General features: G+C 51.0%; 1 protein-coding gene across 2 annotated transcripts in view; it reads right to left on the bottom strand.

Moving 5' to 3' along the window:
• Positions 1–15,525, bottom strand: part of DHX30 (DExH-box helicase 30) — a gene marked incomplete at its 5' end in the record, with an annotated part of 32,883 nt that overhangs the window by 2,215 nt on the left and 15,143 nt on the right. For both annotated transcript variants that reach the window (XM_080339804.1, XM_080339803.1), the window contains 14 exons: positions 86–245; positions 900–1,093; positions 1,593–1,674; positions 2,052–2,258; positions 3,456–3,631; positions 4,679–4,783; positions 5,564–5,642; positions 6,881–7,702; positions 9,138–9,290; positions 10,040–10,189; positions 10,889–11,015; positions 11,781–12,136; positions 12,885–12,995; positions 15,353–15,483. In XM_080339804.1, coding sequence (XP_080195930.1) covers positions 86–245; positions 900–1,093; positions 1,593–1,674; positions 2,052–2,258; positions 3,456–3,631; positions 4,679–4,783; positions 5,564–5,642; positions 6,881–7,702; positions 9,138–9,290; positions 10,040–10,189; positions 10,889–11,015; positions 11,781–12,136; positions 12,885–12,995; positions 15,353–15,483 — 2,853 coding nt within the window. The remainder of the gene's footprint in view (positions 1–85; positions 246–899; positions 1,094–1,592; positions 1,675–2,051; positions 2,259–3,455; positions 3,632–4,678; positions 4,784–5,563; positions 5,643–6,880; positions 7,703–9,137; positions 9,291–10,039; positions 10,190–10,888; positions 11,016–11,780; positions 12,137–12,884; positions 12,996–15,352; positions 15,484–15,525) is intronic.

Here is a 15,525-nt window from a genome sequence, read left to right as displayed (position 1 = left end):
TCCAGCACTCACCTGCCCCATCTACCCCTTTCTGCACCGCGTTCTTCAGCCTTTCCAGGGGACAGAAGAGGCCTCTGGGACTCACCGTTGATGAAGCGAAGGCTGGGGCCGTACAGGTAATAGTCCTGCAGGTAGTTGTCCCTGGCCCGGCTGTCTCTGCGCCGCAGCACCTCCTCCCAGCCCGCCACGGCTCTGACGAACGCCAGGTGATCGCTCCCGCTCTCCCGGCTCAGAACAGCCTTGGCCTGCGAGACAGACACGCACATCAGGAAAAGAAAGCTGCTCGGCAGAAAAGGAGCTGGGGGTGTTGGTGAGAGCGGCTGAACATGAGCCAGCGTGTGCCCAGGTGGCCAAGAGGCCACCAGCATCCTGGCTGGTACCAGCACTGGTGTGGCCAGCAGGTCCAGGGCAGTGAGCGTCCCTGTGCTGGGACCTGGGGAGCCCAAACCCCGAATCCTGGGGGCAGTTTTGGGCCTCTCATGCCAAGAAAGCCCTTGAGGTGCTGGAGCGAGTTGAGAGAAGGGAACGGAGCTGGTGAGGGGCTGGAGCACAAGTGTGATGGAGCGGCTGAGGGACCTGGGGGGTTCAGCTGGAGAACAGGAGCTGAGGGGAGACAGGGACACAAAGAAACGGCCTCAAGTTGCGCCAGGGGAGGTTGAGGTTGGATCTGGGAACAGTTTCTTCCCCAAAGGGCTGTGGGGCATTGGAACAGGCTGCCCAGGGCAGTGCTGGAGTCACCATCCCTGCAGGGCTGGACAGACGGACATGAGGTTCTCAGCACATGGGGCAGGGACAGGGCTGGGGGAACAGCTGGACTTGATTTTAAGGGTCTTTGCCAACCAAAATTATTCTATCCACTCCTTCCTGATTTCCGCCTTCCTTCAAGAGGGGCTCCTCACCTTGTCCACCTCTGCGCGGTTTTGCAGGCTGCTGCTGAAGGGGTCCCGGGTGAGGCAGGAAACGATGACGAGCAGAGGGTGCAGACAACGGTAGATGGATGCCAAGACAATGGCCTTCGCCAGCCGAGGATCTGTGGAGATCTGGGCGAGGCGTTTGCCCAAAGTAGTGAGAGCTTCTCGCTGGTCCAGCACTCCTGCAACAGAACCGCCCGCAAGGGCACATCCATCAGCTCTAAGTGGGGCCAAAGTGGTGGCCGGTGGCTTCAGGGAGCTGCTGGAGAACCCGCCTGCCAGGCCTGGAAGATTTGGTGTCCCCTCCAGAAAAGGACACAGCACAGGGCCTGCAATAAGCACCCAAAACCTCCCTGGTCTGACCCCAGGCCAGATAAAAGGCTGCAAAAGCCAGATGAGAACCCACAAGACCCCAGCTATGAACTCCAGATCACAGTTTTCCTTCTTTCTTTATCATCCCCATCTTTCTTTTAAATCTTGTTAAGTTCTCCCCACTTCTTGAGCAAGCAGTATGGGAAACAGCACCGCAATGGGTACAGTTCAGGAAGTTCCCATCAGCTGCCATCTCCACGTAGGGACAATCCTGCCCAGTTTGTCCCATGCCAACTCCTGCTTCCCATCTTTAAAACAGCAGCAAACGCACTTCCATCACACCCACACCACGACGCAGCATTCACTCACCAATCTCCTGCAGCAAGATCACCGCTTCATCCACAGCTTTGATGTCAGGGCTGTCCAGAGCCTTGGAGAGGAATTCCACTGCCTGCAACACAGCGAGGAGAAGGGAAAAGAGGAAAAAAGGGATGTTTCCCATCTGGGAGCGTGGGAGAGCCCTGCGGAGCACACTGCCCTGCTCCAGCCTGCAACACGGTTCCCTCCTCGTTTGCCTCCAGGGATGTGAGCTCAGCCCTCTCCGTTCTTGCAGTCTTTCAGACATACTCTGTAATTTAAGTAATCTATACATTTCCTGGTCTTAACATCCCTAGGCAGCACTGCATTTAGGAAATACTAAAGAGTCATCAGCATGTTGGGATTTTCCTGCTCATGTTTGAGGTCAAATGACGACTCTGGAACAGCACCCAGCAGGTCCCAGCCACTGGTTCAGTCGCCTGCAGTTCTGCAGGCACGTGCTGTGTTTACCGTTTTCTCCGGCATGTGGATCTTGGCCTGAACCACCAGGTTCTCCAGTGGGGTGCGCAGGATCTCTGGGACCTGGTAGGTTGGCATCTTGTCCAGGCGGCTGCGAGGGAAGAGGTGATAGGCAAACCCCGACTGGCAGCGGCCAGCGCGCCCTCGCCTCTGTACCACGTTCGACTTGGACACCCACACCGTTTCCAGGCAGGACACCTAGGAGCAGAGGGATTAGGTGTGAATCCTCACACAGCTCTTTGTCCTCTTTAAATGCAGCTTTCCTTCCCGTCCACAGACCTCAGGAACTCCTCATGACTGACCAACCACCCTGCTAAAGGGCAACGGAAGCTTTTTCCTCTCTCCTGCACTCTGCAACGCCAGTCTCTAGCGAGCAGCAGCGCTCGGATGAGACCCTGATGCTGTCTGCTGGATCCCCAACCCAGTTCCACAGCACAAAGATGCCAGCACAGAGTGGTCCCTGTGTCCCCCACGCCAGCACTGCTGTGTGCCAGCACAGGCACCACAGGGTCTGCGCCGTGAGATGAACCAGGTTAGAACCAGGCAAATGTGAAAGGGTTGGGCTTAAACTACAACTGTTCCGAGGTCTGAGTTGCCACCTGGCCCTGTTCTGGCACAGGAAGGGGAAGGAGCAAGAGCATGGAAATCACAGAAAGGTTTGTGTTGGGGGGACCTTCCCAGCCCCCAGTGCCCCCCCTGCCATGACAGGGACATCTGCACCAGCTCAGGGTGCTCAGAGCCCAGGCCTGGGATGTCTCAGGGATGGTTCATCCACCACCTCTCTGGGTGACACGTTCTAACCCCTCACCATCCTCCGGGGGAAGAATTTCTTCCAAGAGCAGCAGTGGCACAGCTGCCTTCCTGTTGTTAAAGATTTGCAGGCACAAAAGCCTTCACAGGGCACAACACCACCAGCAACACGGCCTAAGAGCAGTGTAAAACTGTTTCCCCCATAAAGATGACCAACAAGCTGAGGCACTGGGGTCAAGATAGCTTCAAACACAAGCGGTTTATGGCGAAATAAAAAGAAAAGGCAGAAAGCATATGGAAAAGCTACAGATGTTGGATGGTCTAACAGAGCGATGGGAAGAGAGCAGGACTGGCCTTAAATTTCATAGAATCATTTTGGTTGGAAAAGACCCTCAAGATCATCTTTGAAGACACCAGACTTTTGCCTGTTCAGCAGAAGTTGATGGGGAGCCTGGTAAAGGCAAAGACTCACTGAATGATGAGCCGCACGCTCTGTCCCCAAACAGGGACACAGCACCAGTGCCCCAGAGGCCAAAAGGAAAGCAGTTCTATCACATCATTAACAGCATCTCAAACGTTCCTCTGAAAAGATTAATTAGCTCCAGTACGTCCCAAATGCACTCAGAGGCAAGAAGGTGGCAGTACCTTGGTCTTCAGATCGTAGCGTTCCTCCTTGTGCGTGCCGCTGTCCACCACGTGGACGATGTCGTTGATGGTGATGGAGGTCTCAGCGATGTTGGTGGCCAGTACGATCTTCCTGACGCCAGGAGGAGGCCGCTGGAAGATGTTTTGCTGGTCCATCATGGGGATGTTGGAGTGCACTAGGAGATAAAAACCAGTCAAGTCCTGCCCCGCTGAGCTGCTTTGCAGTACAAGGCCAAGGTGGGCAGAGGTTCTCAGCCCTCTTGTACCATCACCTCCTGCTTCCAGAAAAGGGGGACAGGGCTGGGGACACCACTTGTTACACTGACAGGCATTGTCACAGGTTTCCTGCCAGCCAGACCACAGGAAGAATCTGCCACCCATCATTAGGGAAGGTCTTGCTTCAGTTGCTTCAACCGTGGCTCAACATCAGCAGGGGCTGAGATCACCCCCCACCCCAGCGGGGTTAACGGCACCACCAGAACGTCCCTGCGCCCCAAGCACAAGTCCCACACCCTCCCACATTCTCCCCTTTGCAAAAGATGTGTGAGGCGGTGGAATGGGATATCTTCACCGTCCTTTGGTTTCACTTGGTCAAAAATGGTTATCAGAAACTCTTCTGTATCACATATTTGCCCTGTTACAGATCAGTGATGCAGAGAATTCCCTGCAGCCGCACAGAGCAGCAGGGGAGCACAAGAACATGCAGATTCACAGAACACCTGCATTAATTAGCAACTGAGCTGCTCAAAGTTGTGCTCCTGGCTGGCCTTATTTGACACTGAATAAGGAAAACACCAAACAAACCCAAATAAACCCACCCCAAAAATCTTACAGCCTTGCAGACTAGTACTGGCTTTTGTGATAAATTTCCCTCCTGGGATGGAGAACGTTAAATTCACTAATCCAAGCTGTGCTACAGAGTGCATGTCATTCCACAAAACAGGGCTGGAAGATCTTTTCTAGGTAGGCTCAGCACACAGCTGCAGCAATGGCAAACTGAGCAGTTTCTTCCTCACCTAATTCTGAACTGCTGGAGGCAAACAGGAAGCCAGTTTGTCTGATCACACACAGGTTTGGATGGCCTCTGCTACGAGGAGTTATTTGTGCTTAACACGCACAATTACACAAACAGTACATATATCGGAGTGTCCAAGCTTGCTCAGAACAGCTGCAGCGGCTCCTCAAGCCAAGTGGTCTGTCCGCTCCCCCAAATCCCGTCTCACCTGGCAGGACGAGGTACCGGCTGTTCTGGGATCCCAGCGTCTCCAGCAGACGCTGCTGCACCCCTTTGATCTCCTGCCAGCCAGGGAGGAAGCAGAGGATCCCACCTGGAACGGAGCAGGACATAAGAACGAGCAGCCTGGAAATCCAAGCACTTTTCCTCAGCTGGAGACACAGGAACTGCTTCTGCTGCCCGGGCAGGACACCCGTTATTTCCCCAAGTCCACAGCAACGTTTTAGCCCAATAAACTCCAAGAAAAGCAGAGTCCAGGTCAGCGATGACCCCGCCAGCTGATCGCTAAGGAAACTCACATCATATTTATTGTGAACTAATGAGATACAGTCACTATGGGAGTGTGACTCAGGGGAACGGTTGTCTAGACTTCATACCCACCATGCTGTATCTGCTTCTGTGAGTTCGTTAGGGCAAGGTTTTAAAGCCAGGAAGAAAGCAGGTTACCCATAGTTTGAGGGTGAATATCTCTGCTAGCTTTGAAACACTTAAAACTCTTCAAAGTCATCTGAGAATCCTGCCTTAGTCACAAAAACATCACCTCCTGGGCAAAGAAATTTAACAGAGATGAGTCTCCAGTACAGAAAAATAACTAAATTGTGCAGCACAAGGTTGCAAATGCTGGAACACAGACAAGTCGTGTCCTTCGCCCCACAAACAGCCGTACCCCAGGTCACTGAGGACTCAGATTTTGTTTCCAGCAAAGACTCCGAATTAGCTCATGCCACAGGGCTTCAGACGGCTCAGTTCAACTGGAATTCAGGGTGGCCTTGCTGAGCTCAGCTCAGCATCGTGTTTTATCTGCAAAAGGTCTGGGCTTTCCACAGTTCACTTCCCCACCACGGCAAGAGGAAGGGGGCAAGGCAGAACCTACCTGGTTCTCCATGGGCATCGATCTGAAGCACGAGGTCGGTGATCAGATCAAGATCAAGGACACATTCGTCATCTGATTGCTGGATAAGAGAGCAGGACACATGCAGATAAATGAGTGGCAATCTCGCAGACAGCAGGAAAGCACGCAGCCTCCAGAGAGAGCAAACCCCTGTACTTGGACTGTCTGCCCAGGACCAGGAGCCAAGAACCTCCAGAGCCTGGTTTGGGCTCCATCTGGATCTGCTCTGGTCACAACTGCTGCCACTTTCCTCTGCTGTGCAGTGAGGATATACAGTCCCTTTGCTGTTCTCCTGACTCGGAAGCTAAAGGAGATTTATGTACCTAACAAGTAACAAAAATTAACATTGTGTTTTCGGGGACAAAACTGCACCGTATGCACCTGGAACTTCAAATTCAGCAGGCATAGAGCAGCAGCTTTTGTATCTCTCAGTAATTTGGAACATGTGTACCAAGCCAGCTTAAAATATGCAGGTAAAAAAATACAGCCACAAGAGAAACAGAAAGATTGCCCTGAAGGCAGCGGGATGCCCTTCTCCGCAAGTTTGCTGATGATACAGAACTGGGAGAAGCTGCTGATAGACCAGATAGCTGCTGAGCCACAGGGAGGGAGCTCTGCAGGCTGGAGAAACGGGCTGACAGGTCCCAGTCCAGCAAGCTGCTCCAGGTGATCTCCAGACGCCCCTGCTGACCTCAACTGTTCTGTGACTGCACGACCCACAACCGGGGTAAGACCCCCACAGCAAAGACTGCACGGCTGGAGGGAATTCCCCAGAGGAACTGCAAGACCAGTTGCAAAAAGTAGTCAGCAGGGAATTCAGCCGTGCAGGAAGGCAAACACGTGGGTACCAGACTGCTGTAAGCCATAACCATCCTCGTCTTGGGTCAGGCTCACACAGAGCATGTGAACATTCAGCTCTGCAACTATTTATACACAGACAAGTACAATGAGCTGTCAGCTTACTCAAACATAAACAAACTTTACATTAAAGGGAGATAAGAGTAACTTAGACTCAAATATGAAGTCATCTTTATCCACAATATAATTAAAATACTCTGGGACTACTAACTGGCTTTAGCTCATAAGGGTTGAGGTGAGACTAAAGCTAAACAAACACTGTCCAACAGCCTCAGGAAGGAGAGACCAGTTCCGGACCCAAACTCTCCCCTGCTGATATCACAGAGTGTCCTGGGCTGGAAGGGCACCCCAAGGATCACCAAGTCTCATCCCTGCGAAGGACAACCCCAAGTTGGTGGCTCGCCTGAGGCACACAGCTCCGCCACCGTGCTGCACACCCACCTTGATCTCATAGTGCCGGTGTCGGTGCCGGCCCAGCTTGGCCAAGATCTCCTCCAGGTAGTACTCCTTCACCGGGTACATGAAACCCGGCACCTTGACCACAGGGCAATCCCCAAAGTAACGCGAGAAACGCTGATTGTCTCCCGTGGCGCTCATCAAGACCAGGCGCAGGTCGGGGTTGAGCTTCTGGATGCCTTTCAGCAGGATGAGCAGGAAATCGGTGTTGACGTCTCGCTCATGGACCTCATCGACCACAACATGGCTGACGCCCTCCAGGCTGGGGTTCCCCTGCAGCTTGCGCAGCAGGATGCCCACGGTGCAGAAGAGCAGGGCTCCCCCCCGCGCAGGCGGCTTGCTCTCCAGTCGCACCTGGTAGCCCACGTTCTTCCTCATGTTGGGTCCCAGCTCTTGTGCCACACGCTGGGCCACCGAGATGGCGCTGATCCTCCTGGGCTGGGTGATGACGACGTTGCAGCGGGCGCCGCGGCCCTCCAGGATGTAGTGTTCCAGCAGGAGCTGCGGGATCCTCGTGGTTTTCCCGCAGCCCGTGTCTCCTGCTATTACCACCACAGGGTTCTGCTCGATGGCTGACAGGATGGTGTCTTTGTGAGGATCTACCGGCAGCGGGTGGCTCTCCTGCCACGAGGATCCTCTCCTTTTCCAGAGGGCCAGGAGGTTCTGGCTAAGGCGCACTTCCTCTGCTTCCAACATGGGTATATATGTCTTCCCCGTGATTGCATCGCTTATCGCACCAGATTCCTTGCTCAGGTTCATCATGTCATCAGCAATCCGGGGCCTGGATTCCCTGATGTCCACGGGATACTGGGAGAAACAGAGAAAGTTGGTAGGGACAAAAAATTAGTACCAGTCCTGAGAAGGGCAGAACCAAGTGCCTGGAACAGGCTCAGCCAGACAGGCTTTGCAGTGATCAAAGTCTCTTCAGACTTTTAGTAACCCAGCCATTTATATTCCGAATTGAGGTTATTTAAGGTGAGAATTAATTTGGGCAGCTCCCTGCATTTTCCTCATTGCGTCCCTATTTTAAGAGAGGTCTTAGCAGTGATGCCTGAACTGACAGGCACAGAACAGTAACTTAAGCTCTTCAAGTCAGTGGCTACAGCACATGCAAGTGATGCAAGGGGCCCTCAAAGATGACTTTTGGAAACTATCAAGTTACACCACCACCCTTCTCTCCCTCAGGAAGCCCAGACACTTAACTGGCACAAAATGTAAGGGTTCAGCTAAGCCAGAAATATTCCATCTTGGCAAAAGAAAAAACAGAAGCCCCACATCCCACAGGAAGAACTAACAGGAGCAACAATAGGTCAGGAATAGTCTAGAACACAAACCAAAACACTGGTCCAAATGTTTGGAGGATTAAAATTTCAGCTACAAATCGGTACTTTTGGATCCAGCCTTATTCAGAGCCACAAACCCACGCCTTCCACGCACGGTGTGACAGCTCATGTGTGCGTAAGCACGGGAGGCAGACCAAGCTCCTTCAAGATGCTGCTGTTTTTCTCACTTTCCTAACCACTACAGCGGGTCATTCAGAAGCAGCTGCTGTCGTAGGCACAGTCTTGGCTTTCTAGGACATTCACTACTGCTTCCTTTACTTTATGGTGGCTATAAGATGCTGTAAAGGTTGCCTGAGATCCTTCTCGTTCAGGCCCAAGAGTACTATTGCATCAGTGACTTGCCAGCTTCCAAACACGGGCATGATTTTCAGTGACTTTTGTAAGATACACACATTTGTACCTGAGCTCTGCTTAGCCTCACCGTGGTGACAACTCCTGCCCTGATGGTGACCGCTCCTAAGGAACCCTGTCTCTGCTCCCATGGGTGTCTGTCCACCAGGACAAGGGATCTCCCGAGTGAAAGCACCAGCCCAGGGACCTGCACCCACCGCTGACGGACAATTTGTGTGACACTCCTACGGGAAACGTGCATGTACCGACACCTGGTCCTTGTAAAGCTACACGCAGAGGCTAACAGACCCAAGCCCTGCACAAGGCACCATTCCTAAGCCTACAAAGCAAGCTATCAGCAAATCACACTCTGCTACATCCCCAAAGCCAAATATCACAGAAAGGGTCTCCCCTCCCCCAAGGTCAGCAGAGACTGATCAGTTTTTGTGGCAAACTATGAAGCCATGAATTCCCTGCACGGTTTGACATGAAGCTCTCAACCCACATGCAATTCTTGATGTTAAACAGGCTCAGCCAAAGGCGCTCTCAGAGAGCTGAGCAAGCCTTACGTGGTTCAGGTAGTTCTCGATCTTGCGCAGGGTCGCTTCGGGGACTTTGATGTGGCAGGGTTTCCTCTGGTTCTCCCCAAGCTCCCGGAGCGATGTCATGTTGTACATGGCGTGGCTGAGGGGGTTGTTGTTCTTGTCCACCAAGCCGAGGCTCTGCAAAGGAAGAGGCGAGTGCCGCTATCAGACGAGATTGCTGCACACAAAGCGCTGGTGCGGAGAGCACACAGGTCCTGTGTGTTCAGCTAGGTTAAGTTCTTACCCCACATCCTAAATCCACTACCTCCTGCTTTTGCCACAGCAAGAAACAAGATGCGATCCCACCTCAGCTCTGGTGAGACAGGCACACCGGAGCCAGCTGCTATCTGGCCCCAACACAACACTCACAAAAGGTTTAACAGACCCATCAGAGAAACAGCAGCCACAATCATATCTGACAAAAATCTCTCACAAGTGCCGTTCACACTCTTGCTGTGCTTCTGGTAATTCAGTAAGTCCTGCACTATTTTCTCGGACCTCTCTGCTGACTCTAGAGTCTGCAGCTAAACTATCACAGCAACGTTTCTGGATTAGTCCACCAACATGAAGGGGAAGATGATGTGTCCTAGTAGACATCAGCAAAGTGGCCAAGAGAACAGGCTAATGCTTTCAGGGCAATCTCCACACATCATTTATTGAGGGCTCAAAATGCGCACAGCTGCCTTCTAGGGCTCCCCACAGATCAGAGGGGTACAACAGCAGTTGGGACTGGATCTCACAGTTCAGAAATACATGTTTCTTAAACACAAAATCAAAGATCAGAAAGTTTCAGGCGTCACCCCACTGGGCTCCAAGAGGGTAAGTCAGGTGCAAGGAGCCTCTATTTGACACATTAGACATGGGACACAGGAGCCACGGGCACTTACCTTGAGCTTCTGGCAGGCCAGCGCCGCCGCTTTGTTTTCTGCCTCCACCTTGCGACGGCCCTTGGCAGCAAAAGTCATGGGGCAGGGCCAGCGCAGCGTGAGCTTGCAGATCTTGGTCTTGGTGCCTACCGTACGGAACTGCATGTATTCCTACAAGGCGTAAAACCAACATCAGACTGGGGGAGATGTTAAGAGCTTACATCATTAGGCAGGCATTTTCAAACACACCTCAAAATTTCTAAGCAGAGCTTAAATTCTTGGGGTGTTTTGTTTGGGTTTTTGTTTTTTTGAACAGTGCACTAGAATGGGTTCACTGCACTGAATTCCACCTCCCGAGGCACTGGATAAGCAGAAGCCAGAGCCAACAGCTGCATGGAGAACGTCACCAGGAGCCTCCGGGGTGGAGCGCGGCTCCTGTTTGCCAAGCACATGAGGTCTGGAAGGGAGGTGGGTGACACACCAAGGAGTCACACCACAACTGGCAAGAACCAAGCTGTGGAAAGATTCTGTCAGCACAGAAATGACACACTGCTCCAAGTAACACAAACTTGTGTTTGATGCAGATAGATGGGGAAATGCAAACCCAATACCTTAGAAAATATTCTCCTTCACTCAGACAGCAGCTTCTCTGTTGACCTGGCCTCAAGTAACATTCCTCATGCTTCTAATACAACATTTCCTCCGTTCTCACCACAAAGTCTTTGTCTTACTCTTCAGGTTGATTTTTCTAGGCCTAGTTTTAACTTCCTTTCTCTCCCCAGTTCTCAACGGCCCCAAAAAAACGCATCCAAAGTGATTCCAGCTGGATGTTTGAGCTTTGCCCCTGGCAGGGCTCAGACAGCACCCTACCTTGACTGTGGAGGAGGAGGTCGCGATCTGAATCACTTGGGCCAGGAGGTTTTTGGGAAGCGGGAACTGCGTCAGGGCACGGATGGCAGTGTTGTCGTCTGTCATTTCAATGGAGCTCCCTCCTCGGCTAGGTGGAAAACGAGAACACTTTGATGTACAAATATCCACCCTGTGTGCTCAGACCCACCCCGCTGCAGGTCTGAAACTGAGTAGTTAAAGGCACAGATAATTTTGGTCATCTGAAAAGTCAAGCTGCACCTTGCTACTAAAATCTGTCAGTCACAGAACAATCTCCCAGTCCTGTAAAGCCACCTACTAAAAAGCAACCAAACCTTTACTCTAGCGCTACAAAGCAGACAGCATCAACATTTAATAAATAACTGAATCCAAAGAACATTCCTAAAAACAACCACCACCGGGTCCTCATTGATCTTGCTCCTGTTGACTATTAAAAATCAAAGATTTGTGCTCATAAAATATGAAGTCAAGAAAGCAACCATGGGGACGAAAAGTAGCAGATTTAAGGTCGCTCTCAAAACCAGGGTGGTCAAAAAAAGGCCTAAGTGCACATACAGAGTTTCTGGGAACAGAAATCTCTTTAAGCACAGAAGAAGAAATGCAGGTAACGAGTGGGGAGCAGCCTGCCCAAAGGGCAAGACTTGGGAGAAGACGCCTGTGCATTCCCTTGTGCGGACAGCCGGGTACAAGCCCAGGCTGCCCCGCTATTGCTCACACAGAGAACAGAACCACAGTGAGCGTTTGGCTCAGCTAAACACCACACCAGCAAGGTGGCAAGCTGCAGCTCAACCGCGAGGAACCGCAGGGGTCCAGCAGCTACAAAGAAAAAGCTCTCTCTAGTGCCCTGGATCAGCAGCTGTCAGGGCAGACGTACCTTGCATCTCTGCCTGGGGTTCGAGTGTCCTGATGTGCCATCGGCAGATAATCAGAAACATCGATGGCTTCTTCTTCCAGCTCTCCTTCCTCCAGCTCCCCTTCTTCCAGCTCCCCTTCCTCCAGCTCTTCTCTCCTCATTGCTTTAGGCATCCTGCCCTGCTCCATGGGCTGGATGGAATCGTCCGGCTCCATCCGTCGCCAGCAGGTTGACAAGTCGGCGAGGGAAGGGCCAGACTTGGAGCGCCACTTGCCCTCTGAGCACCACCGCTCATCGGGACAGCCCAGCTGGTCAGCGAGGAGCCGGTACTTCGCAGCGTCAAAGAGTTCATTTCTGGGCCCCAGCAAACCCCAGCCCTACAAAGGAAAAACGCATCGTCAGCTGCAGGAAAGAGTAGATACGGATAACTCTGCAGGAAACCAAAACACATCTGGTAAAGGAGAGAAATGCAGGAGTAATTTCTTCATATCCCACAAAAAGAAGAGAGAAAGAAAAAGGACTTTCAGAAACTTGGAGCTTTACTCCTGCCATTATTTCTTAAGAAATAACGTTCACTAACCTCACTTCCCCGAGCATAAGTCCTTAGCATCACATAGCTTGTTAGAAAGTATGGGCTGAGATTTATCAGTATTTGACTGATCAGCCACTCAGGCTGGTTTATTTTGTGCTGTAGGAGCACCTCAGACAACAAGTATTCACTTTGCTAGCTGCTGCACTCAAAGTCACTATCTGTATTCAGACAGTCTGCTCCAGTTAAGACACTATGACTTTTCTTGAACTGATAACTATTTATTTAAAGCAGCATTTGCAGTTATTTCTAGAGCTAAAACTGCACCAGGGCCCTTGTTACGAAGGTCTGTTAGGTTATAGGTTTAGCTGGCAAGGTGAGTTCACACCTGGCTGAAGAAAATGGGCTTTTTAGCTCAAACAGACTGAGACAGCTCAAGACTTCACCCTCTGCCCTTGATTAGCAGATAGGCCAGCTACAAATGGGAACAGAGAATGGGAAGAGACACACATAAAAGTCAAAAATATCACCAGAACATATGAGGCCTGCACACTCAAAGGCTTGGTTCTTCCAGCTAAGGAGCAGCGTGAGCTCACCTTGAAGAGCTGACACGCTGCAGCTGCCGCCTGCCTCTCGGCATCAATCTTCTTGGTCCCATAGCCTTCCACTTCCACGTTCTTAGGCCATTTTATATGCAGAGTGACTTTCTGAAAAGCAATGATAACCAGTGAAGTGAGACAATGCAGAACCATCTCTCTCTTCCACCAGGAGCATACCTACTTCAAACAGCTCTGAACTGCAGGCAAAGAAGAGAACTACAAATCAAAGTCCCAAACAAACTGTTTGGTCCCTTTATGGGAAGCTTTGAAAGTACAACTGAGCTCCTCTTACACCGGTACCAGAGGATGAGAGCAGCTCAAAAACCTGCAAAGAATGCTGAACCCTGCCCTTTCTAAAAAAATGGCTTCAAATCAAGAACTCCTCTTCCTTCTGGCCCTGCAGGTGCTGCAGAAGAGTTTCTGCAAGGCTCAAAGGAGGGAAATGCCAAAGGAATTCTCTCCGGGTGCTGCAGCAGAGACGAAAGGTGGCGTTTCAGTCCGCTGGGAAAACCCCACCTAGAAGGCTGGAGAGAAAGCTGCTGGCTCCTCAGCAGCCTCCAGCTGAAGCTCATTGCACTGCAGAAAGCTGCGAGGTGTTTTGCGTCCAGGCCCTGCAGGGAAAGGCACACACCTGCAGAGGAAAAACCGTGGCTCAGGAAGGCCAAGTTACTGGGTGCTCAAGAAAAAGCCTTGTTCACTTCCAACCGAGACTTCTTCATGTTGTGTCACCTCTCCTTGTGTCCCCACACACTGCATCTGGGTTGTTTTTTCACCTTTTTAGTTTCCCAATGCAACCCTCGTTTTCTGCCAGAGCTCCATTATTGTTTGGTGGTGGTGGTTTGGTTTTTTTGGGTTTATTTTTTTGTTAGTCTGAAGTTATCCTTAACGTTGATCTATTTAAGTGCTAGCAAGAATGAGAACTGATTACACAAACTGAAACAATGAGGCATTGGTTATGGCATTCCAAAAGTGAAGTTCGGAACCTGTACCACTGCTGGATGAAAAGCAAGAAACACAAACCCCATGAGTCATAAAAGGACTCTAAAGGAACCATTACTAATGTAGTGCTTAAAATGCAGAGATGCTTAAGAAGAATGTGGTAATAAAAACTGTCTGGGAAATATTAGACAGAATGTTATTGGAAAATGTTAATGCATCAGAACTGGATCTTTTCCTGGAATGTAGGTTGCAGTGAAACTTCAGCTGGAAGGGGCTTCCTGCTGCAGAAAGGGAGCGGGCACGGAAAGGGAGGCAGCCCCTCAACACCGAGCGCCCACCGGTTCAGAACTGCTGCTGGGTTTGCAGCCTCGAGGGGGATCTAGGCCTCTCGCATCCCGGTAAGAGCTCAAACTATTTGGCAAATTGTTTGCCTGGAATGCCGCTGCTCCATTGAACGGAAGAAAGAGCCTGTATTTCATTTTGCCTTTGAGTAGCATTAGCAGCCTCCCTTCATTGCAAACAAATTATTCTTCTCTGGTTGCAGTTCTATGGTTCTATGAACATTTTAGGCTTAGTCATTTGTTCTGTTCTAGAATCACAAAAAGGTTTGGGTTGAAAGGACCTTAAGACCCTTAAGATCATGGGGTCCAGCCGTAACCTAAGCCTAGCACTAAACCACGTCTCAAGTGTGGGTCAGTGGGTAGGGATGGAGATAATGTAGGGAAGGCAGCCTGCACCATCCCTGCTGTCCCCATGGCTCTGACAGCCACCAGGTCCTACACGTCCCTACAGTCACTGCTCCGTTGCTCGCCTGTGTGCGGTGAAACCCTCCTGCACCGCTCCAGGGATCATAGAATCACAGTGTGGTTTGTGTTGAAGGGACCTTCCCAGCCCCCAGTGCCCCCCCTGCCATGACAGGGACATCGTCACCAGCTCAGGGTGCTCAGAGCCCCGTCCAGCCTGGCCTGGGATGTCTCAGGGATGGTTCATCCACCACCTCTCTGGGTACCTGGGCCAGGCTCTCACCACCCTCAGGGCAACAATTCCTTCCTCATGTCCGGCCTGAATCTCCCTCCTTTAGTTTAAACCATCACCCCTTGTCCCACCAAAACAGGCCCTGCTCAAAAGTCTGTCCCCAAAGAACTTGAATCTACAATAAAACCCAGGCCTACTAAGGTCTAAAATATAATTTTGATTTTCTAAGGTGGTGGGTACATGGCCCAACACACTGGAGCACAGACAATGTGCCAGTTACAGCAAGCTACTTAGAAGAAAAATTCCATCCTGCCACACACAAAAGGGGATGGATAGGACCTATATGTGTATATATATACACACACCTATTAAAGCATGTGAAAACAAAGATAAACAGAAAGAAGTGAGAAAATGTATTGTTTGAAAGATTATGACACAGTTTTTACATGGAATTAAGACACCACTCTAATTTTCTCTGTGCAAGAGTTACTTGGGGGCCAGCAGGACCCCTGGCTCACTCCCAGCCCAGCAGCCCCAGCACACAGGATTACCTTTTTCCTCGGCCCATTAGTGTGGATGTACACCAGCTTGTCCCTTGCATGAGAAATGCCCAGGGCTCGGCCAATCACGCTGTTGAGCAAGTTTTTAGGCTGTGGAAATTCCTTTAATAAATCTCTGGAATCTGAAAAACAAAGAAAATAATAGGAATTAAGTGTTTTATGAT

The sequence above is a fragment of the Nesoenas mayeri genome, assembly GCF_963082525.1.
Source record: "Nesoenas mayeri genome assembly, chromosome: 2".
In the NCBI taxonomy this organism is placed as follows: Eukaryota; Metazoa; Chordata; class Aves; order Columbiformes; family Columbidae; genus Nesoenas; species Nesoenas mayeri.
Note: the sequence above shows the minus strand (reverse complement) of the source record. Positions and strands in the feature narration are given on the sequence as shown.